The 26,131-nt window shown below is 43.6% G+C and overlaps 1 protein-coding gene across 5 annotated transcripts in view; it reads right to left on the reverse strand.

The window, feature by feature from the left end:
* Positions 1–799: 799 nt before the first annotated feature.
* Positions 800–26,131, reverse strand: part of si:zfos-2326c3.2 (mitogen-activated protein kinase kinase kinase kinase 4) — a 57,056-nt gene continuing 31,724 nt past the window's right edge. For 4 of the 5 annotated variants that reach the window (XM_034542847.1, XM_034542844.1, XM_034542843.1 and 1 more), the window contains 15 exons: positions 24,889–24,959; positions 23,849–23,931; positions 22,773–22,861; positions 22,429–22,523; positions 21,674–21,755; positions 21,349–21,519; positions 18,486–18,588; positions 18,159–18,314; positions 17,818–17,961; positions 17,566–17,700; positions 17,242–17,342; positions 16,480–16,629; positions 5,741–5,900; positions 5,451–5,590; positions 800–5,331 (listed from right to left, as the gene is read on the reverse strand). In XM_034542847.1, coding sequence (XP_034398738.1) covers positions 5,248–5,331; positions 5,451–5,590; positions 5,741–5,900; positions 16,480–16,629; positions 17,242–17,342; positions 17,566–17,700; positions 17,818–17,961; positions 18,159–18,314; positions 18,486–18,588; positions 21,349–21,519; positions 21,674–21,755; positions 22,429–22,523; positions 22,773–22,861; positions 23,849–23,931; positions 24,889–24,959 — 1,764 coding nt within the window. In that variant the 3' untranslated portion in view covers positions 800–5,247. The remainder of the gene's footprint in view (positions 5,332–5,450; positions 5,591–5,740; positions 5,901–16,479; positions 16,630–17,241; positions 17,343–17,565; positions 17,701–17,817; positions 17,962–18,158; positions 18,315–18,485; positions 18,589–21,348; positions 21,520–21,673; positions 21,756–22,428; positions 22,524–22,772; positions 22,862–23,848; positions 23,932–24,888; positions 24,960–26,131) is intronic. The other variant, XM_034542846.1, reaches the window with a different exon arrangement.

The raw sequence follows: 26,131 nt of genomic DNA on the forward strand, positions 1-26,131 counted from the left end.
CGTTACTCCTCTGCAGTCCCAACACGGTCACTTCTGTTCAATTGTTGCAAAAAAAAAAAAAAAATAAGATGGCGAACAGTCAACATGCAGAATCGGAGGCTTCAACGCGTTCACAAACCATTGATTGCTATCACATATACTTTGTCCACTTCTTAAATACAGTCTACGAGAACACGCATTTGATGTATTGGGACATATTAAATCTTTTTCTGGCTTACTAAACAGTGTGCTGGTCAAAGGCCGTGCGGTCTGACGCGACCAGTGGCTAAACATCATCTAATGCCATCTTCACATGACTCTCGGTGCGCCCCTGACGCGCCTCGTCATTTTAATGGCTCTACTTGTGTTACCGTGGCCTCCTGGACCTTTTACCATCAACCACCACAGCCACTTGGAGCCATGTGCTGCTGTCCGGAGGCAAAGGGGCACACAGTAGGCCTAACTAACTTCTCAATGCAACGCAATGGATATGGACATATGAATGAGTCATGTGATGTTGATTTGCACTTGCAGAACTCTAATGTACAAGTGGCTCGCTGTTCGGCTGTTGGGTCCCAAATGACTTGTGGATGGAAAGTGTGACCCTCCGCTGGACGGCCTGCTCTGACCAAAGTAACACTAAACTACAATTCACTACATTTAAATCCGTTGGGATCATTATTGAAGCCAAGAGGAAAGTTGTATGATGTGCAGTTTGTAAATAACTGGAGGTTTCTGAAAATTGAAATAAATTGAAAAAAAAATTAAAATAGTCAATACAATCTTGAACGCAATAAACACAAAATAAACCACAACAACACAGCGCTTATCATATTTATTGTTGTCTCAGCGTCTCTCATCTCAAAGCAGGAATGTACAGTACACAAAAGGTCCAGTGGCACAGAATTAAACAAAGTATGGGAGTTAAACAAAAGGGTCAAAGGGAATATAAACTCTTCAATATATTTATGTATCTATATAGTATTTGGTGTCTTTAGAATGTACAACTTATAACAACACTGGGTGTGTGTCGAATGGCTTAAAAACTTCATACTGCAAGCACTCCTCCGGGTCGGGTAACTGTACACCGACAGTACTCTAAAGCTCCCTCACATCCTCGCCTCCTCTTCATCATCTATGAATCCTCATTGCACACGTGCAGTCTGGCGCCCCGTGGTGGAACGCAGGCCCACCTGTTGGCAGGTTAAATGAATGGCTTCACCCCTCCTCCCACTCACTGTGTTCTTTACTCGAAAGACAAATATTCAAAGCAACCTCCGTGTTCCTTCTGTGAACCGACACTTGACTCAAGCCTCCTAACTCTGTCCCTCCTCCCCCTGCAGACATCACTCCCGAACCCACGCAAACACTCGCCCCCGTCTTCTGAGCTGCGGTTCATCCAGACTTCTGCTCGTACTCGGGCTGACAAAAGAAATGACAGCAGTAGCGCAAAACCATCTTTCGAAAGCAGAAGATAACGCATTCCTCCACTAATTAATAAGCACATGGACACACCCCTTGATCCCTTTAGAATACTCAGGTCTCTGGAGCCTTTCCACCGGAGGAAGAGAGACGGTATAGAGAGAGACGTGAGGACAAAGAGCAGTGGAACGGTCAAAGATGCAAGAAACGAGGAGAGAGAGAGAGCGAGAGAGAGAGGCACAAGGCGCAGAGGGAATGAAAGACGTGTTGGCAAAAAGAGTTGGAGGTGTGAGTCACCGCGGGCCTGAAACAGAACCCTTCGTTAACCGGTGGACGCTGTAGGCGGACTCTGATCTCTCTGTGTCGTTAGCACAGCGAGGCCCAGTTGTTCAGCACAGAGGGAGCAAAGTGCAGGTAAACGTCCTCATTGTGTATCCGAGCTGCAGCTTCAGATCACCCACATGCAGCGCTGCATCGTTGGGACGCCGGCTCTGCAGAACCATCTTTATGTCGCCTTGTGAAAGCAGGATGAAGAACGCAGCGGCGAAGCGTTGCCGATGAGCGGATAGCCGCCACATTCAGAGTGAGGGCGTGGATGTGAAACAACGTGGAGAACGTAAACATACTAATCCAACAATGTGACCTTCTTCTCAGCTAAATGGGACAGCAAACAGTTTTTCACAATTCACACGTTAACAAGACTGAATTCATACATTTGTTTGGTCGTGGCAATATAACTGCATAACCAACGGTGCTCAAACATTTACATTACTGATGGAAGGACTGCTTTGTGCCAACACGGCCTGGTGACCACCAGACCGCTGACAGAGGGCGTGTTGGGTCGTGGAGTGCAGCACATACAGGCTAGCTACTGTGGGTGGGTACTGTACATTGTCTGTGTAAATGTGGAGTGGAACCACTGTGCTAGTTTTAGTCTCCGGTCCCATCTGGACCATCCCGGCCAGGGTCTTGGGATGAAGTGACATGCTAAATATGTATTTGAATCCCATTGAACGTCAGTTGCTATCAGCTGCATAAAGGGATAGATCCAAAATAGGTTTGAAATCAGTGTTCTGAAAAATTATTTTACCATTTGATATATCTTGAATTACAGTGTTTGAAATACAGCGGTGTCAAATGTTAGCTTAGCAACTGCGTGGGAGAAAGTATTTTGTTGCTGCTAGTCAAACCGGTCTGCTACCTTAGCCACGTTAGCTAGCAAAGTTAGCGTGAATTTAAGCTAGCTCGCGTGGTTCTGAAATGTTTAGCCCTTGTTAGCTAGCAACTTTAGGTCCGTTAGCCTGTTAAGATTAGTCTGCCCTCCTCCATGCACTGTCGCCACGGTAACTATCTATCCGCTCTGGGGTCTCACTTTCCCACCATACACTAACACTGACATTCGGTAACAACGTAGCAACGCGACAGCCATCGTCAGGAAGCTCATTTTCCAGTTTAAAACATTCTCACAGAACCAGCTGCAATATTTATATCAAGGCCGTAGTAAAAACTCAAAGTATCACTGAATATAAAAACATTCAAGAGTAAATACAAAATATGAGGATAATGTGACATAAAACATAAGGAAATCGGATGGATAACACAGTAAAATGGACATTAAAAGTTGCTAATTCACATTTGAAGGTAAAACGCATTGTTTCTTCACGGCAGCCCTCTCTAATGCATACAAAGCATAAGCTATTAAATATATGAACACTAGCGACATTAAATTGCATATATCTTCATCGTGATGTAGCAAGACCCATCGTTCCTGTATGTTCCATGTGTCGCTCGAGTTGGCATCTTTTGTACAGTGTATAATAATACTATATACATTGAACTTGTCAGTTGTAATTTGTTACACGGTTGGATTCAAGGGAGCCAAGACATCAAAGCCCAGATCACGGCGTCTCATCACATCTAGAATAAACAACTAAGTGTGTGAGTCCCGTCTCGGGTAGTGTAAAATCAGTTCCATCTCCAATACTGACTACAGAATGGCTTTAAATGTTTCCACTCTAAAACAAGAAGAACAAAAAGAGTCATTTCAAAAGGAGGATAAGTTACAGAAAACATGTACAAGGTGGCCAGAGTGCAAAGAGCCTGACAGAAATTCATATGAATCATGACCTGATCTTCAAGTGCACCATCAGTAGCTCATGTTCATGTTCACAACCTTTTTGGACCTCTGTTCTGGGATGGATGGAGTTTCACATTCATAAGCCTGATCATAATCCTGTACATACATAAAAATGGCTTGTCCATTGTAAAATATTTGGAAAACAGTGCATCTTACAAGAATATAGACATCCTCAGCTGTACAAAATAGATGCAGAAGATAATTCTGAGCCTGTTACGGTGGAGCTGTTTGTATCTCTACTGAATACAAACTAAAATGACATGGTGGAGAGAACGCTCAAACTGGGACCGGTGACGGACTGAATTAGGATTATGTTACAAGAACATCTACTCAAATAATTTTTAATGCAAACTGTGGAATGCAGCAAGTATCCCAAGATATCATTTACTGGCAGCTGATTGCAGGCTCAACACAGAGGGAAGTGGACCTCCAGGTCATAACAAGCAATGACATAATGAACAGCCGAAAGTTATTGAATTATGACATTTTGCCTTATTTTGCTCACATGGACGGTATAATGACAGCGATGGATCCAGTTGAACATAACTGACTGAATCTCAGTCAAGAAAAAAGGGAACTCTTCTCTCAATAATACTTTGATAGTGCGTATCATAATGCTGTCTAATAATAAGGATTCAGTACGGTTACTGACTGTTGGGTCCTTGATGTCTGCTGGTACTAGTGAAGAAGAAACACGATGGAAAGCCTTCATAAATAACACTGCTGAGGTATGGCAGACACGGGTGGATATGGAAGCCGATTAAAGAATCATTAGGGAAGCGATGGCAAGCAGTCACGACGATGTGCGGAATGACGTGGAGTGGTTGTCCTACTTGGTCCACATTGAGGTCCCGACCCAGTCCTGGAAACGTCCAGCTGATGTCCTTGGAATGAATGAAGGACTTCTGGTTCCACTTTGAACACAAACCAGACATACAGCTGGAGGAAGGACACATCACTCCTCCGGTCTGCTGGTCTGTACTGGGAGAACAATCACCCCGAGACGTCATCACATGTTTCAGTTGATCCAGCAATACACCAGTCAGGCCTTGTTCAAGCAAATATGTAACTGAGCGGCTGAGCAACGGGTTTACTTTAGAGAAAAGAAAAGAAAAAAGGGGGGGTTCTGATCCGGGAGAGATGAATGTAGAAGAAAACTGAATGGCGCGCTCACAGATGAGTCGGAGCGACGGGAGCTCGAGTCCAGATGCTCACTGGGGTTCATTCAAAATAGCCACGCAGTCATCTGAATCTGTTTTTTATTTTTGTTTCCAGGTAGATTTGGATGAAGCAGGACGCTGGTGCCAGTTTTGCATGCATGAACCCTCCTGGCAAAGACTCCGGGGTAACTATGGAGATGGTGCATGACAACGCTCCTCTGTGTGCTTTTCACGTTATGCATGCTGACACTGCAAGTTGTACCTATTAGCTCTTTTCTTTTGTGGATGGGTGAGACGGCAGAGAGCTTCAGGGTTCAGGTGGTTGTGTCGCTGCAGTACTCAAGAATATGGTGATGGAGTCAAGCTGGAGTTTGTGATCAACTCAGCTGTGGATCCAGGAATTATTTCGTTGATCTTTGTTTTGGGGTCCAGTTTCCACGGAGGTGAGCGTCAGACGGCGCAAATAAAAAAAAAAAGGCACCGCCAGAAAACCTCCAGAATAATGAGGGCAGACCCCAGCGGTTGATCCCAGAGTAACAGGTCCAGTCGTTACCAGTTGAACAGTGAGTTCTGCCCGAGCGTCATGAAGTAAATCTGACTGCTGCCTCCTGACTGCACAGAAGCAAAGAAGACCTGCAACCAAAGAGAGCGGCAGGTTTAGGGATTATGTTACGCGTTGTTTTTATTGATACAACTCACTGTGCATTTAGACAGATCTTTAAGAGCAAGTCTTAGAAGACTTGAACTCCTACCTTGTCATTCCTTTCACACAGGAACTTGAGTTTCTGTGCCTTTTTGTGCATAAAAACTCCCTCCAGGTTCCCTGTGTTGGCCGACCTCAGCTCTATGGCCTTTTCTCCCCAACCCATCACCTGGTTAGACTGAAGGTAGGCTGGAGAGACACACACACAGACAGAGAATCAATACCATCGTATTTTTTAGCCCACCGTGTCCCAAAATCTGTCAGTTCAGGGTGGGTTATCAGCGCCCGGGGCAGCTGCTGATCTAGAATCAGTAAGTCACAACGATGACGGACACTCACCGACCGAGGCGGGCATCTCCCCCCACTGCAGCACCGTGTCCTTGGTGATGCGGCCGTAGGTGTCGATGTAGACGCCCTCGTCCTCGTAGCAAACCAGCACCTCTGTTCCAGCGCTGTTTGGCAAAATGATGATGGCATGGGGCCGAATAGAACCCTGGATCTAGAAAACAAGCGCACACAATCAACACTATTTTAAACCAAAGCATTAAAGAAAGCAATCAAATGAGTGCAAACCCAAACAGTTTAGTGTGCTTCGATGTTTAGACACTTCTTCAAACTCTCAATCTCTCTACTGTTTATCATACACAAATTAGTATAATTATTTCATTTGCAGAAGCAAAAAGGATTCAATTCTTAGGTCAGTCATGACATCCTTCTAAAGTTACGAAAACAACAATATAGAAAATGATCAGAATAACAGCAAGTGTAAGATCTGGTTATTAATGACATTGGTGGCTGTTCAGTGAATTGCAGCATCCTGTTGCACTTGCACTCCATTGGCTCCAGCAAGCATCCTGGGCATCGGCCGAAACACTGACGCGATGTTACACTAAAATAATGTCATATTTTTAGCAAATTAGTTTATCTTACGTTATGAAGGAGCCAACTCAAGATCCACGCTGACTAGCTAAGTTACAGCTAGCTGGCTAACCTTAGCTTAGGTGAGATTCAGCTAGTTAGTTGACCCTGCCTTCCATCGCTCTTGGCTAGTAATCAATTATTAGTTATATACTTTTGCTTTGAACCTTTACATCTTATAATGTTGGCTAAAATGAATATCATTTGTCATAAAACAGAAATTAGTTCAATAGAATAAGTTAGCTGTTGAAGTGATTTGGCAAGTTAGCCATTAAAAAACGTATCCACTAAAGGTTAGCCAGCTAGCTGTAACTCAGCTAGGCTGCTGGTTCTTCACAACGTTAGCTGATGAAGTCAGGCTAGCCCCAGGAGTCTGGATGAATGAATGATGTAATACACTCCAGACAGGATTTTGCTATGCTAGCGACACACTGTTGGTACTATAAGGCGGCTGAAGAGCCTTAAGGCACTCTACAGGCTGTTGTGGGGAATGTTGCTGTTTTTAAGTTACGTTATAATCTGTTCACACATTGGCAATACAAAGCCATTAACACAAGTACATATTTCGTACCTTTAAGAAAAGAAATATAACACATTTCAGAAAGGGACAGACTGGATTTTCCTGAAATACAACGAGATACAATGTTCTGAGTAGAAAGACAAGAGGGTGATGTGTGGTTCTCCTGAACAAAGATGAGATTTAATAAGAACTAAAATTACGTATCTGACCCAAAGGTTACTTATGAATATGAATATATATGAAATTTAATGGTATTCTGCAGGAGGTGACTCTTTCCGACTGCTAGTTTTTTATTAGGAAATACTTGACAGTATAATAGATTGGCAACACTCATCTAAGATTTAATCCAGCAACCAGTTCACGAAAATGTATCTAACCAGTTCACAAACATGTATCTAACGATTACACAAACATGTATCTAACCAGTTCACAAACATGTATCTAACCAGTTCACGAAAATGTATCTAACCAGTTCACAAACATGTATCTAACGATTACACAAACATGTATCTAACCATTAGACAAACGTGTATCTAACCAGTTCACAAACATGTATCTAACCAGTTCACAAACATGTATCTAACGATTACACAAACATGTATCTAACCAGTTCACAAACATGTATCTAACCAGTTCACAAACATGTATCTAACCATTACACAAACATGTATCTAACCATTACACAAACATGTATCTAACTAGTTCAAACATGTATCTAACCAGTTCACAAACATGTATCTAACCAGTTCACAAACATGTATCTAACCAGTTCACAAACATGTATCTAACCATTAGACAAACATGTATCTAACCATTACACAAACATGTATCTGACCATTAGACAAACATGTATCTAACCATTAGACAAACATGTATCTAACCATTAGACAAACATGTATCTAACCAGTTCACAAACATGTATCTAACCATTAGACAAACATGTATCTAACTAGTGCAAACATGTATCTAACCAGTTCACAAACATGTATCTAACCATTAGACAAACATGTATCTAACTAGTGCAAACATGTATCTAACCATTACACAAACATGTATCTAACCATTAGACAAACATGTATCTAACTAGTGCAAACATGTATCTAACCATTACACAAACATGTATCTAACTAGTTCAAACATGTATCTAACCAGTTCACAAACATGTATCTAACCAGTTCACAAACATGTATCTAACCATTACACAAACATGTATCTAACTAGTTCAAACATGTATCTAACCAGTTCACAAACATGTATCTAACCAGTTCACAAACATGTATCTAACCATTACACAAACATGTATCTAACTAGTTCAAACATGTATCTAACCAGTTCACAAACATGTATCTAACCAGTTCACAAACATGTATCTAACCATTAGACAAACATGTATCTAACCATTACACAAACATGTATCTAACCATTAGACAAACATGTATCTAACCATTAGACAAACATGTATCTAACCATTAGACAAACATGTATCTAACCATTACACAAACATGTATCTAACCAGTTCACAAACATGTATCTAACCATTACACAAACATGTATCTAACCATTCACAAACATGTATCTAACCATTCACAAACATGTATCTAACCATTCACAAACATGTATCTAACCAGTTCATAAACATGTATCTAACCAGTTCACAAACATGTATCTAACCAGTTCAAACATGTATCTAACCAGTTCAAACATGTATCTAACCATTAGACAAACATGTATCTAACTAGTTCACAAACATGTATCTAACCATTACACAAACATGTATCTAACCAGTTCACAAACATGTATCTAACCAGTTCAAACATGTATCTAACCAGTTCAAACATGTATCTAACCATTAGACAAACATGTATCTAACTAGTTCACAAACATGTATCTAACCATTAGACAAACATGTATCTAACCAGTTCACAAACATGTATCTAACCATTAGACAAACATGTATCTAACCATTACACAAACATGTATCTAACCATTAGACAAACATGTATCCAACTAGTTCAAACATGTATCTAACCATTAGACAAACATGTATCTAACCATTACACAAACATGTATCTAACCATTAGACAAACATGTATCTAACCATTACACAAACATGTATCTAACCATTACACAAACATGTATCTAACCATTAGACAAACATGTATCCAACTAGTTCAAACATGTATCTAACCAGTTCACAAACATGTATCTAACCATTAGACAAACATGTATCTAACCATTAGACAAACATGTATCTAACCATTAGACAAACATGTATCTAACCATTACACAAACATGTATCTAACCATTAGACAAACATGTATCTAACCATTACACAAACATGTATCTAACCATTACACAAACATGTATCTAACCATTACACAAACATGTATCCAACCATTACACAAACATGTATCTAACCAGTTCACAAACATGTATCTAACCAGTTCACAAACATGTATCTAACCATTAGACAAACATGTATCTAACCAGTTCACAAACATGTATCTAACCATTAGACAAACATGTATCTAACCAGTTCACAAACATGTATCTAACCATTAGACAAACATGTATCTAACCAGTTCACAAACATGTATCTAACCAGTTCACAAACATGTATCTAACCAGTTCACAAACATGTATCTAACCATTACACAAACATGTATCTAACCATTAGACAAACATGTATCTAACCATTACACAAACATGTATCTAACCATTACACAAACATGTATCTAACCAGTTCACAAACATGTATCTAACCATTAGACAAACATGTATCTAACCAGTTCACAAACATGTATCTAACCAGTTCACAAACATGTATCTAACCATTAGACAAACATGTATCTAACCAGTTCACAAACATGTATCTAACCAGTTCACAAACATGTATCTAACCAGTTCACAAACATGTATCTAACCATTACACAAACATGTATCTAACCATTACACAAACATGTATCTAACCAGTTCACAAACATGTATCTAACCAGTTCACAAACATGTATCTAACCATTAGACAAACATGTATCTAACCATTACACAAACATGTATCTAACCAGTTCACAAACATGTATCTAACCAGTTCACAAACATGTATCTAACCAGTTCACAAACATGTATCTAACCATTAGACAAACATGTATCTAACCATTACACAAACATGTATCTAACCATTAGACAAACATGTATCTAACCATTAGACAAACATGTATCTAACCATTAGACAAACATGTATCTAACCATTACACAAACATGTATCTAACCAGTTCACAAACATGTATCTAACCATTACACAAACATGTATCTAACCATTCACAAACATGTATCTAACCATTCACAAACATGTATCTAACCAGTTCACAAACATGTATCTAACCAGTTCACAAACATGTATCTAACGATTACACAAACATGTATCTAACCAGTTCACAAACATGTATCTAACCAGTTCACAAACATGTATCTAACCATTACACAAACATGTATCTAACTAGTTCAAACATGTATCTAACCAGTTCACAAACATGTATCTAACCAGTTCACAAACATGTATCTAACCAGTTCACAAACATGTATCTAACCATTAGACAAACATGTATCTAACCATTACACAAACATGTATCTGACCATTAGACAAACATGTATCTAACCATTAGACAAACATGTATCTAACCATTAGACAAACATGTATCTAACCAGTTCACAAACATGTATCTAACCATTAGACAAACATGTATCTAACTAGTGCAAACATGTATCTAACCAGTTCACAAACATGTATCTAACCATTAGACAAACATGTATCTAACTAGTGCAAACATGTATCTAACCATTACACAAACATGTATCTAACCATTAGACAAACATGTATCTAACTAGTGCAAACATGTATCTAACCATTACACAAACATGTATCTAACTAGTTCAAACATGTATCTAACCAGTTCACAAACATGTATCTAACCAGTTCACAAACATGTATCTAACCATTACACAAACATGTATCTAACTAGTTCAAACATGTATCTAACCAGTTCACAAACATGTATCTAACCAGTTCACAAACATGTATCTAACCATTACACAAACATGTATCTAACTAGTTCAAACATGTATCTAACCAGTTCACAAACATGTATCTAACCAGTTCACAAACATGTATCTAACCATTAGACAAACATGTATCTAACCATTACACAAACATGTATCTAACCATTAGACAAACATGTATCTAACCATTAGACAAACATGTATCTAACCATTAGACAAACATGTATCTAACCATTACACAAACATGTATCTAACCAGTTCACAAACATGTATCTAACCATTACACAAACATGTATCTAACCATTCACAAACATGTATCTAACCATTCACAAACATGTATCTAACCATTCACAAACATGTATCTAACCAGTTCATAAACATGTATCTAACCAGTTCACAAACATGTATCTAACCAGTTCAAACATGTATCTAACCAGTTCAAACATGTATCTAACCATTAGACAAACATGTATCTAACTAGTTCACAAACATGTATCTAACCATTACACAAACATGTATCTAACCAGTTCACAAACATGTATCTAACCAGTTCAAACATGTATCTAACCAGTTCAAACATGTATCTAACCATTAGACAAACATGTATCTAACTAGTTCACAAACATGTATCTAACCATTAGACAAACATGTATCTAACCAGTTCACAAACATGTATCTAACCATTAGACAAACATGTATCTAACCATTACACAAACATGTATCTAACCATTAGACAAACATGTATCCAACTAGTTCAAACATGTATCTAACCATTAGACAAACATGTATCTAACCATTACACAAACATGTATCTAACCATTAGACAAACATGTATCTAACCATTACACAAACATGTATCTAACCATTACACAAACATGTATCTAACCATTAGACAAACATGTATCCAACTAGTTCAAACATGTATCTAACCAGTTCACAAACATGTATCTAACCATTAGACAAACATGTATCTAACCATTAGACAAACATGTATCTAACCATTAGACAAACATGTATCTAACCATTACACAAACATGTATCTAACCATTAGACAAACATGTATCTAACCATTAGACAAACATGTATCTAACCAGTTCACAAACATGTATCTAACCATTAGACAAACATGTATCTAACCATTACACAAACATGTATCTAACCATTACACAAACATGTATCTAACCATTACACAAACATGTATCTAACCAGTTCACAAACATGTATCTAACCAGTTCACAAACATGTATCTAACCATTAGACAAACATGTATCTAACCAGTTCACAAACATGTATCTAACCATTAGACAAACATGTATCTAACCAGTTCACAAACATGTATCTAACCAGTTCACAAACATGTATCTAACCAGTTCACAAACATGTATCTAACCATTACACAAACATGTATCTAACCATTAGACAAACATGTATCTAACCATTACACAAACATGTATCTAACCATTACACAAACATGTATCTAACCAGTTCACAAACATGTATCTAACCATTAGACAAACATGTATCTAACCAGTTCACAAACATGTATCTAACCAGTTCACAAACATGTATCTAACCATTAGACAAACATGTATCTAACCAGTTCACAAACATGTATCTAACCAGTTCACAAACATGTATCTAACCAGTTCACAAACATGTATCTAACCATTACACAAACATGTATCTAACCATTACACAAACATGTATCTAACCAGTTCACAAACATGTATCTAACCAGTTCACAAACATGTATCTAACCATTAGACAAACATGTATCTAACCATTACACAAACATGTATCTAACCAGTTCACAAACATGTATCTAACCAGTTCACAAACATGTATCTAACCATTACACAAACATGTATCTAACCAGTTCACAAACATGTATCTAACTAGTTCAAACATGTATCTAACCATTAGACAAACATGTATCTAACCATTACACAAACATGTATCTAACCAGTTCACAAACATGTATCTAACCAGTATCTAACCAGTTCATAATAATCTAACACTGAAACAAACAGGGGGGTTCTGCAGCAGTAAAAATGATAGTGTTTGGTTCCGTTACATAAAGGATAAATATAGTTTACGTGAGCGTGGTTCATACTGTACCAGAGTGTGAGCCACCACAATCCTGAGCATCAGAACAGGCATCCACAGACGCAACGCGATCTTAATCCTCTGCCTTGGAATCAGCATTGTTACATAGTTCACAGGCGACCGCGGAACATGTGTGTCTGTGTGTGTTTCTTCAAGTGGGTGAGTGTTGCATCGAGCTGTTGAGTAGGTGAATTGCTTTTAGCAGCGATTAGGAAATAGAAATCTGAGTTGTGAGTGAATCCTGTTGATGCAGGGGGGTGTGTGTGTGTGTGTGTGTGTAAAGATGCGCGCATAAGAAGAGAAAGCGTGTGAGTACGGATATACAGCTACGAAGGAGGTGTGAAGTGTCCTCAAGAGTGCTCACATAAAGTGAACTACAGTATGAAGTTGTCTTGGTGTAAGTGAGTGGGTTCAAAAGCACTCGGAGTGTGTGTCTGTGTGTGTGTGTGCGTGCGTAAGAAAGAGAGCAAAGGAGAAGAAGCGATGCCGGAGAGCTGAATATGATATGTCAAACAGCAGCAGTTTAAGGCACCGGTGTAGAATGGAGCTGCATGCACACTGGCTTAATATACCAGAGAAGAAGTGAGAGGAAAAAAAAGAGAAGAAAAAGAGGTCAGGACACACTCAGTTAATGATGGCGAGAGTAGGAGTACAGCGGGGGATTTATTTTTGGATCTTTCTTTTATTTTTCGTATGTCAGTCTCTCTACCTCACCATGATCCAACTCCCTTTGCGTAGGGAATGTAGCACATGTTACAGGTGGCTGGGGAAATGTGTGTGTGTGTGTGTGTGTGTGTGGAGATGGGCAAGAGAGAGGTGGTGAGGACATGAATGAGAGACAGAAAAGGCAGTAAAATTCCGGCAGAAATGACTGGTTGTTGGAGATAAGGAACACATGTCGAAGATAATGGGAAGAAATTTTTACATTTTGATCCATGTATTTCACAAAAGAAAGTCACAAAAGTCACCAGGTTTCTTGGACGATGGAGATCCAAAATAGAGCCGTGGCTTCATCGCCACATGATCATGAAATGACTGAAAGTCGAGGCTTCATATTTAAATAAACCATTAAACCCTGTTCCCTGCTGCACCACCCACTCAGCACCATGCAGCGCGCAGACAGTATATGAACCGAGGAAGCAAAGAACAGCCACGCTGCTGGTTACTCTCCACGCTGCAGGAGGAAATGGGCAAAATACTCATAAGTCAAAAACCTTGAACCTTTCTAGTTAAAAAAACTAAACATATTTAATCAGATGTGTAACAATGTGACTCACCGGCGGCTACAGCTAGATTTACTTGCCCACATACCGATGAATCCATCGCTAATTGCACAGGCAGTAGGCGATTTGTTCACTTTTAAAGAAACAAATTCATCTCTGCACAAACCTCTCTTTTCGGAAGCGGAGATGGAGAAACGCTTCACAGACTCCCAAAAAACCAGAAGCCTCGAGGAAGTTGGAATCCAAGAAGAACGTTTCACAAGTCTTAACATGTATCCCGACGCCGTTTAGCCACCAAGTATTCGGGAACTGGCTTATTATTTATGAATAATGGAGACTCTAGAAATGTAGAAAACGTACTGAAGTACGTCATATTGTAATTACAGACCGCGCGTCTCTGCTATAGATACTGAAGCTATGATGATGGATGAAAAACCTCATACGAGTATTACCTCTACAATTCATTTTAGGCTGCTGCATGCCAACGTTTCAAAACTCTGAACTTTATGTATGCTTCTAGCTGTCAGCCGGGACTCTGCTCCAGCGTTAGCACTTAAGACACAGTGATGATGACGTCATTCGCTTTTCTGGTATTTAATCATGATCCAAATAAAAGCATTGACTCGATGGCGGCGTGAAAGGAAAAGTTGAGGAGTCATTCTAATCTGGACCTCCAGTCCGCGGTGGACTGACCGACCAACTGATCAACTGATCATGTAATGTGTTTAAGTAACTTTGTAACTCTGTTCATCTGTACACATGACATCTATTGCTTCTGTCCATCCGGGGAGAGGGATCCTCCTCTGTTGCTCTCCTGAAGGGTTCTTCACTTTTTTCCCTGTGAAAGTTTTTCCTGATTCGATGTGAGGTCAAAGGTCAGGGATGTCATATGTGTACAGATTGTAAAGCCCTCTGAGGCAAATTTGTAATTTGTGATATTGGGCTATACAAAATAAACTGAATTGAAATTGAATTGAATTGAATCCACCAACAGGCCAATTGTTGCCATGCCGTGAGCCGTGACAGTAGTTTGGCTAATAATCTTTGAATGAATGAACAAATTAACCAGATCACGTCTTTGTGTTATTGTTAGGTCTTATGTGGTGGTCTCTGGAAAGATGGTGTTTCATCATTCTCTGGATTACACAGTCAGTCGTCCTAAACCAACCAACCATCAACAATATACAGGGGAGCAGAAAGCCTCTTTTAACCCAGGCTTCCCCGGAGCAATCTCTATGCTTTAAAACTGAATGGAAATATGAACATGAGTCACTACATTCTGCCGTCAGTCAGCTCTACCTGCCCACACACAGACAGACAGACAGAAGTGTTTGAGAGCTATAGGATGAGTGGGAGAGATGAAAACAGGAGCGCAATGACTGACGCCTGGAGACTGCGAGTGGGAGGAATAGAGGGTGGAGGAGAAGTGCCCCTGAGAGAGGGAGAGGAGCGAGGCGGTGTGGTTGAATAGAGACATAGAGACATCGTTACAGTCGAGTATCGTAAGAGCACTCCGGCTGCAGTGAGAATACGATCTGTGTCATGTACCATCTCAGAGGTCTCCTCACTCTACTGATGTAGGAACACCTAATGTCACAGGATCCAGTATTTTCATGAAAATATACACCATCGCAATGGGCTTTTTCTGTGGAGGCCCAGAGAGGCAAGTGAGAGAGAAAGAAATCATACTGTATCTGTGAGAGGCGAATGATAAGGAGGTTCTCTCCATCTCTTTTCCTCTGCCTGTCTGAGTATGTGTGTGTCTATGAGTCACAGGTGAGAGAGACTGATACAGTGAGGTGGCCCATATGTTTTGGTGACACACTTTCTGTTATGCTGCTGGTGCTGCTGGGATGACACTTTAGAATCGCACTGGTTCCCTTTTTTTTTTTTTTTTTTTTTAAACCGCCTTTTTTAAGACGTAAAAGTTTCAAAATGTAAATAGTGACATATTTTATATTGCAGAACAAAACTGTAAGAATCAGTTGAGCTCGTGTTACACCTTATTTCAGGCATCTAACCAACAACCCATTGACTTTAAGACAATGTATCAATGATTAACATGTTTCAGGACTCACTCCTGCTTCACTAGTGAAACCCCATAATGGTCCTGCGACACTTCAATTGGATGTTTCTCTCTGTTTGTGAGTGAAACACTCAAATAAATAAACATAAAAAGCACTTGCATACTAATTATGACCTTTTTAACTAATAACCCTGAAAACGTATCCTGAAAACACTGAGCAGACTCTCACATGCGTGGGCAGGTAGAGGTCGTACGGTGTTCCAGAGTCCACATCGATGGCGTGGAAGCCGGACAAGGAGCCGTAGATGACCTTTAACCTCTGACCTTCCTCCACCGTCAGGTCAACGGACAGTGGTTTCTGAGGCAGGGACCTGAATGACTGGGGTAGAAACACACACACTCGTTAGTAAGGATGATCTGAGCATGTAAACATTCCGATCATCATAATGAATCACAAGGTGGTGTATTCTGGGCCTCTTCTGAGGGGAGAGGGTTAAACGACGTGCAAGAAAAAAAAACAGCTCAGGCCACCAAGGACAAAAAGAAATGGGACACAGATCTACTGAGTGAGTGTGTGTGTGTGTGTGTGTGTGTGTGTGTGTGTGCGTGACTCTCATATCCAGGATGCGCCATGGCTGCCTCGTGTATGTGCATGTTGACATAATGACCCTGTTACATTTCCAGATTCATTTTTGTCAATCAATGTTTTGTCCTAGATGTGCAAAGATGAGGTGAGGACAGACGAAGACAATGGAGACAATGTATTGCCAACACGAGGAGAGCAGCCGGGCGGGTTCAAGTGTGCATGGAACTCCATGTGCTGGATCAGGATCGGTGCTCCGTTCAGAATGAGGCATAATTCTGATCATACGCACAAGAATATGCCGCTTACATGACACATTATCAAACTCTGAATACTGTCATATTTCGGGACAATAGTGGAATATTAGTGTGCTAATTTCGCTGCCATTTAGATTTCAATGTCACAAACCTTAAAAGCCATGAACTTGTGGTAGGGTTTGGGGGCCCAGGCGTAGACCTCCACAGCGCTCTTCAACGCAATCACGAGGAACTTTATCTTGTCGTAACGCACTGAAGAAACAAGACGGAGGAAGAAGAGAGAAGAGAGAAGAAGAGAGAAGAGAGAAGAGAGAAGAGAGAAGAGAGAAGAGAGAAGAAGAAGAAGAAGAAGAAGAAGAAGAAGTCGTTACCTCGTGACTCTGGCTCTCATAGACGTCTAATGAAACAATGCTTGTGGTTCATTTTTCAAAATCTAACCGTACTGTTCAGTGTGGCCTTGGCAATGTGTACTTACCCACTTTGTAGTGTACACAGCCCTCCAGGTCACCTACCGAGGTCCAACCCTGTCTCTTCTCCACCTCTGGGTCGTTGTGGAGGATTTTATTCCTTAACCAGGACAGGTAGTACAGGCGGAGCTTGTTCTTCTTACCTACGGACACGCAGACACAAACAAAGTGTTTCGGCAGCTGCAGCTTGTACATGAAGAGCTGCACGAGTGCGTTCGTCGTCGGCGTGCTTTGCATACGTGGACCTGCAGCGCGAGTACCTGAAATAGTGATGAGCACGTTGAGTCCTTCCAGCACGTCCATCTGCTGAAACCTGCGTCTGCTGATGAGGGAGTAGACCTTCCCCTGACCGCTTCGATCCAGCAGCCACAGGCCGTTCTCGGTCCCCACCAGCAGATTCACACCTGCAGGACACAGCGGACACCACCCTGAAACCCCATGTATGCATCCACCTACTGTCTCTGTCAAAAAGCAGGACATGCAGTCTGCACACCGTCAGGACAAGGACATTGTCCAGAGCACGATAAGGTGTGTGGGCTTGGAAGAACAAATGAAAACACACAGTGAACAAAAAACAAACAAGCAAAACAGAACTACAAACCCCATAGTCCAGCACAGAGAACCTCAGTGTTGAACTTCTTCTTGTACTTGCGGATCTCCGGAGTGTCGCTCTGCGGTCGAATGTTAGTTGGGTTCACGTTCACCACAGAGCCCTTCCTGTGGTTTTCCCTCTTGATTTGCTCACCTTTACCGCCCACTGTGTGGAGACGGAGACACCAGTGTCAACAACGCACGGTGCCGTTAAGAGAACACAGCGCACTAGATGTTGAGGGAAATAATGTACTCATTGTATACGAGAGTTCAAATGTGTAAGTCTATGTGAACTGTGTGTGTGTGTGTGTGTGTGTGTGTGTGTGTGTACACTTGCCAGGGCTCTGAGGTGGCGACGACATGGGGATCAGTCTCGGATCGATGAATGACAGGAAGGACGAAGAGGAGGAGGTGTTTTTACCGGTGGGACTGCTGACGGCCTGAAAATGTGCATGAAGAAAAGGAAGAAAAACTGTTAATTCTAAACATTTATTTTGTATTGTTTGGTTCTGGCTTTAGACCCATCCATCCATCCATTATCACCCGCTTATCCGGGGTCGGGTCGCGGTGGCAGCAGGTTCAGCAGGCCGACCCAGGCCTCCCTCTCACCCGCAACACTTTCCAGCTCATTCTGGGGGATCCCGAGGCGTTCCAAGGCCAGCCGGGAGATATAATCCCTCCAGCGTGTCCTCGGTCTTCCCCGGGGCCTCCTACCAGTTGGACGTGCCCGGAAAACCTCTAATGGGAGGCGTCCAGGAGGCATCCTGACTAGATGCCCGAACTACCTCAGCTGACTCCTTTGGACACGAAGGAGCAGCGACTCGACTCCAAGCTCCCCCCTGATGTCCGAGCTCCTTACCCTATCTCTAAGGCTGAGCCCGGCCACCCTACGGAGGAAGCTCATTTCGACCGCTTGTATCCGAGATCTCGTTCTTTCGGTCACGACCCAGAGTTCGTGACCATAGGTGAGGGTTGGAACGTAGACCGACCAGTAAATGGAGAGCTTTGCTCAGCTCCCTCTTCACCAAGACGGACCGGTACAGCGCCTGTTTTACTGCTGCAGCCGCACTGATCCGCCTGTCGATCTCCCAATCCACCTTACCCTCACCCGTGAACAAGACCCCGAGATACTTGAACTCCTTCGCTTGGGGTAGGCAGTTTGCCCCCACCTGGAGGGAGCAACCCGCCGGTTTCCGGCAGAGCACCATGGCCTCAGATTTGGAGGTGCTAACTCTCATCCCTGCCGCTTCGCACACGGCTGCAAAACGCCCCAGTGAATGCTGGAGGTCACGGTCCGAGGAGGCAAACAGGACCACATCATCCGCAAACAGCAGAGAGGCGATCCCGAGACTCCCGAACCGGATCCTCTCCGCCCCCTGGCTGCGCCTAGATATCCTGTCCATGAAGGTCACGAACAAGACCGGTGATAAAGGGCAGCCCTGGCGGAGGCCAACACCCACCGGGAACGTGTCTGACTTACTACCGAGGAGACGAACACAGCTCCTACTGCAGGCGTACAGAGACCGGATGGCCCGTGCCAACGGGTCCGGCACCCCATACTCCCGCAGCACCCCCCACAAAAACCCCCGAGGGACCCGGTCGAAAGCCTTCTCCAGGTCTACAAAGCACATGTAAACTGGTTGGGCAAACTCCCAGGACCCCTCCAGTAATCTTGCGAGGGTAAAGAGCTGGTCCACTGTTCCACGACCGGGACGGAATCCGCACTGTTCGTCTTGAATCTGAGGTTCGACAAGCGGTCGGAGCCTCCTCTCCAGCACCCTGGCATAAGCTTTTCCCGGGAGGCTGAGCAGTGTGATACCACGATATTTCGAGCACACTCTCCGGTCCCCCTTCTTGAAGATGGGAACCACCACCCCGGTCTGCCAGTCCATGGGCACTGTTCCTGACCCCCATGCGACACTGAAAAGGATGTCCAGCACTTTCAGCATCTCAGGGCGGATCTCATCCACCCCTGGCGCCTTGCCACCAAGGAGCTTTTTGACTACCTTAGCGACCTCTGCCAGGGATATGGGTGAAACCACCCCAAAATCTTCCGGCGCTGCCCCCTCTCCGGGGGACATGTTGGCCGGGTTTAGGAGTTCCTCAAAGTGCTCTTTCCACCGCCCGACGATGTCCCCAGTCCGGGTCAGCAGTTCCCCCCCCTGCTGAGAACAGCCTGGGGTAGACCCTGCTTTCCCTTCCTGAGCCGTCGGATGGTTTGCCAGAACTTCCTTGAGGCCAACCGAAAGTCCTTCTCCATGACCTCCCCGAACTCCTCCCATGCCCGAGTTTTAGCCTCCGCGACCATCGCAGCTGCAGCCCTTCTGGCCCGCCGGTACCCGTCAGCTGCTTCAGGAGACCCCTGGGCCAGCCAGGCCCGAAAGGCCTCCTTCTTCAGTTTGACGGCTTCCCTCACCCCCGGTGTCCACCACCGGGTTCTCGGGTTGCCGCCACGACAGGCACCTATGACCTTCCGGCCACAGCCCCGAGCAGCCGCGTCCACAATAGAGGCTTTGAACAAGGTCCACTCGGATTCCATGTCCCCAGCCTCCCTCGGGATTTGTGAGAAGTTCTTCCGGAGGTGGGAGTTGAAGACCTCCCGGACAGGATCCTCTGCCAGACGTTCCCAGTTCACCCTCACTACACGTTTGGGCTTGCCAGGTCTTTCTAGCCGACTCCCCCGCTATCTGTCCGGGCAAGGTAGCTTCAGTCCGTGGGCTGCTTATCATCAGGGTTTATTGAACCGCTCTTAGTCTGGGCTCTCCCCCGAGACCTGTTTGCCTTGGGAGACCCTACCAGGGGCTGATGCCCCGGACAACATAGCTCCCAGGATCACTGAGCCACTCAAACTCCTCCACCACGTTAAGGTGGCGATTCATAGGAGGAGGCTTCAGACCCCGATATCTCAAAATCCTGTTTTATGATCGACGATCACTACGAACTCGTTTCCCTTTATTTTATTCCACTCTCTAAACACCATCACTACAAATCCCTCTTGGTTCTGAAAGTGGTACCTGTGCACCTAAACTGGGCCACTACCTCCCTCTGCTGGACACATGAAGCTAAGGCAACAAGTCACACTTGACACCAGCTGAGATTTAGGTTATACAGCCTGCTTTTAATTCCCCCCACTGAGAGATTTGACTTAATACATAACTGTGTCTCCGTGACGACACACACACTCCTACTACTGAACTCACATGCAGCTCCTGGTGTGTCGGGGATCGGGGGGCCGTGGGCAACTGCGAGTAGCTGCGCTCGTGCGTTCGCCGCTGCTGGCCCAGTGCATTGTGGGTAGGACTGCTGGAGGAGGAGGTTTTCTGCAGGAGGTCCGGTAGCAGGTAGGTGTCATCTGAACCTATCCGAGGGATCTGCAGGACAAAGTTAGGAGACAGAGTATGAAGAGATGGGGTTGTGGTCGTCTCCCTCTAACAGTGTGGATGTTGCACCCTCTGGTGTTAAAGCAAATACAAAATGCAGTGTGTGTGTGTGTGTGTGTGCGTTTCATGTGTGTGTGCTGGGCACCTGGTTGAGATTGTGGTGAGGCTGCAGTACGATGCCATCAGGTATTCCTCGGTATCTTCCCTTTCCATTAGACAGGCCAGACCTTGAAACGCACAGACAGGCGGAGGTTATAGACCAGAGCTGACTGCAGTTACTGCATTAATTAGTCAGACAAGATCAATACGTCCTCAAGATCGATGGCGACGGAAACCAGGCTGATTAAACTTCCTGGGATCAGAGTGACACCAGGGGAGAAATAATTCACATCAAAAACAATAAAAAAAAAAAAAACAGTATTCCTATTACCCTCCCAGGTAACCCTAGCAGACATGAATACGTTGTATCCCAGTAATCAACAGTAGTAACGTTAGCGTAGAAGGTAACCGGGTGGCAGAGTCGTCCTGTCAAGGTAAGGTGGTCCAACGAATCCAGATTTAAAAGAAGAGACTTTTGAGGTTCCCTTTGAACGTGTGCAGTTTCTCAAGCTGGTGTTTTGGGTGTAGCTCAGCACCGGGAGGTTCTCAATGGACGCAGCAGAGCGCCCTTTCACTGATTTATCACATCGGTTTCACGACTGGTACATTACGTATTGCAACAGGCCGTGTTTCACAATTATGAAACTAAGAATGACACAAATAATTGTCACAACAGATGCTCCCCGCCAACTTGATTTTCAGTTCTTTGGGGAAAAATGCATGTTGTGTTGAAAGGTAAAGTTTTTTAACAATGTATTAATAAGCACATTATTATTATTATTACACCGGCGCAGAGCTCACCTGTTCCTCTCCTCGTCGTCACTGCTGCCGAGCTCGTCGCTGGACGAGGAGTATTCCGTGGCCTTGTGAAGCCGACCCAGAGCCGACCTCACGCCCTGCGGAGGAGGGGAGCGATATGAGTGAATGGGGTCAGGTGAGTCAGAAGACGGGAGAAACAACAACAACAACAACAGACTTTTGTTCCATGTGGTACGGTTGAAGATAATTACACAAAACTACTGCTCCATTGAGAAGAGGGACTTAATCTGATTTCACGTTCCATGTCGTAGCCAAGCTGAAGTTCTGATTACGTTACTGTCTGCGTGTGCAGAATAGTGTGAGGCGGAGCGGCAGTTTGGTTTTACTTGTGTGTGTCCACTGGTCACGTTCTCTTGCGTCCTCCTGTGCTGCTGTAGACGGTGCTGTAGAAGAGGACTCTCCAGCTTGAAGTAGCCTACAACACACACACACACACACACACACAGTCCTTGGTTACATTACATTAGAAGCCGTTCAGCAGGGTGGTGTCGAGCAAACCGCTGAACCCCGACAAGACCAACGTTAGTGGTGAGAGGTAGAATTACTCTGGACACTTGAGGCCTCTACATGGAACCACTACACGGGATAACTGTGTGTCACGGGCTGCATAGCTTTGGTGATGAAGGAAGAGAGTAGGACAACTCACACACACACACACAGACACACGCGCACAGCCTCACACACACAGACAGCATGAGTTCACACTGGAGCCACATGGAAACAAGAGCTGAACTTAAATGAAACCGTGGCCGACCACAGCAGTAGTCATTTGGCTCATGAACAAAACCAAACGAACCAATTTCCAGCTCATCGTCCCAATGACGGCGTTTACATCATTACTTACAATCCTAGTCTGTTGGAAATAGTTTTCTCTGCTGTGTTTAGAACAAGTTAAAACGGGAAGAAATGAAAGGAACAAAATGAATGTGTTAGTAGCGTACTTCAGCCTCTTGTGGCTGAAATAAGAATTACAACAACAAACACACAACAAAAGTTTCACCTGGCAACCCTCCCACCTGTTTTACAGATTATTATTTAACTAGCTACCCCCCCCACACCACACACACACACCACACACACACACACACACACACACACACACACACACACACACACCTGTTTCACAGATATTTAAGATCGATAGGTCAGAAGATCCGGGCAGAACCTTTTCTGTCACCTGTTTTTACGTTGTAAACTGAGGAGAGAAAACTATTCAGACCAGGCTTCGAAAATGAATCACCACATTTTCTCAGTGCATATTGAGAATTAAATTCTGAGGTCAGAACCACGAGTCTCTGTGATTTCAGAACTGCTCAATTTTATATGGAGGAGCAGAGCTGACGAGTTGCTCATACAGCAGCTCGTGAGCTCAGCGAGGTGCTGGGTTAGGGTGTGCACTGACCTTGGTGGCTGCTGCTGCTGCTGGAGGACACTCCATGAGACACAGGCCGTCCACTCTTATCGGCTACAGACACCGGACCGCCACTAGATGGAGAAAGAGAGACACACACGCAGAGTGAACATTTTACACTTCTATATATTCTCATCTGTAGTATATCCTTCACGCTGCCACCGCAGTGACCCGATTTCCTCGCCATTAGCTTCGTCTAATCGAGAAATGATCATCCAAGCCGAGTTAAATCAGGTCCTCCCATGACCATGACTGTTCTCTGGGAGTGAGAGGCAGTGCGATACGAACCCCTCAAGATAAACAAGGCTCACGGTAGCTGAAAGGATAACTGTGGGGTAGAGAGCGGCCCTGCTCACAGCATGGCTTCAATACCAGATATATTACAAATAAAGAATGCCACATTATACTTCTCTTGTATCCAACCTAACGACAGACAGATGTCTTTACGTTGCTAAGGAATGGTCCCATATTGGCTGCTTGAGGCTACCAGCTGATAGGAGGGCTACGTCAAGCAAAACCTCACTACTCTGCAGGTAAGTCTATAAGGTGCACAATATGAGCTAGAGCGCGTGCTCTAGTCAATTAGTTGATTCTGTCCATTTACAGTTTGTTAAAAACAGAGCCAGGATGTCACGTGCAAGAACAAGAAATGACTAACAAGAAACAAAACTAGGTGTTAAAAAGGTATTGATTTAAAAATGACCTTGACATAAGGTAGCAAACAGTTGCAGCTGTTATACAATCTCTCTCTTTAGCTCTGTTTTTCTCCACTAACTCCGGAGTGTCTCGTGAGCCACTAAGCGCTGCACTGTGTTCTGTAGCTAGGCGCTGACCTCGTCTGCGTGTTAAAAGAGCGCTGCATTCAAAATCAGGAATGCTCCTTCATTCATGAGAACGACCCAAAACAGTGACGTTGTGGAAGGTAAAACCAAAACGGCTGGTGGCTCAGCTTGATCCCCGTCAACATAACATATGGACTCTGTAACTTCTCCAGCTCATGACACATGCGTCCATGTCCTGGTGGCGTCTACCTGGAGGCGGCCCTCTTGTGTCCCATCACCAGCTCTCGGTAGTAGAACTTCGAGGTGGTGCGCTCTGGGACCTGGGCGGAGAGGAGCAGAGGAAGAATCGATGGAAAGAGATTAGACAAGAAGCACATCAGTCAGTCTCCCGGTAGTCCCGGTTGCTTGTTTCTCTCTGCGTGAGTTTGGGAGGGCTCTCGTCTTTACGAGGATCTCGCGTCTCGCCAAGCAGCGTCTCAGCCTATTATGGGAAGGCTGCTGCGGTTTGTGAAACCTTGATGTACGGCAACCCGCAAAGAGCCTGAAAGGGTGTCGAGCAGAGTGCAGTAAATGTCTGCGATAAGCCACATATTCACTACGGAGAATCTAATGAGACCATTTAACGTTTCTTCATATTTCTATGTCGCTCCTTTAATCTCCAAATTTCCAAATTCCCTGGTACGCGGTGGGGAAACATTATCTGACTCATCGATATTTCCTAACCCTTTTTTTGTTGTGCCAGCGTTGTGAAATCGGTTACCGGATCAAACTGTGTAAAGTACCATTTGAAGAGAATCTTTCAACATTTCATTCTTCTCAAACCCTCAAGTCGTACCAACCAGCTGGTGACCCTTTGACCTCTCGTATCCTAGCGGCCTGGTTACGGAGCAGGAAGTGAACTGTGTGACAACCTGTCATCCTTCTGACAAGTTGCCCACATCCTGCATCTGGTTTTGAACGCGCGCACACACACGGTCGGTGTCTGTTGTTTCCTGTCTACTGTTGCAACATAATTCAAAATAAGAGCCGTTAGTCTGATAAGAAGATAGTTTAAGACTTTTTAAGCTTGCGAGAACATTTGAATTCAGACAGTTGTAAACCATTAAAGCTCCTGGCCCTCTGAACCCTGTCGTGGTGTCAGGTCCCCAGAGAAGTTCACCGTGTCTTAAAGCAGCTCCAGCCACCACTGCGATTGCACGAGGGAGTCGGTACCTGCTACACCGACTCCATATGGATATTTACTGGGCCCCTCCCTCCTCTCTCTGTGGTACTTATTAGTTGGACTATCAACTCCATGTGTTAGTAAATACACCTCACAGCACATTCTGCGTATCAGACAGAGAGTGAATGCTGGGTTTTTGAGTAAGTGAGGCGTGTTTTTATCGTGATTATGTTTCGAGTTATGAGTTAAAAGTGCTTCACGACCATCCTCGGGGGCCAACCTTGTACTTGATGTGACCAGAATGTAAGTCACGCGTCGACGCACAATGCC

The sequence above is a fragment of the Cyclopterus lumpus genome, chromosome 10 (assembly GCF_009769545.1).
Source record: "Cyclopterus lumpus isolate fCycLum1 chromosome 10, fCycLum1.pri, whole genome shotgun sequence".
NCBI lineage: Eukaryota > Metazoa > Chordata > Actinopteri > Perciformes > Cyclopteridae > Cyclopterus > Cyclopterus lumpus.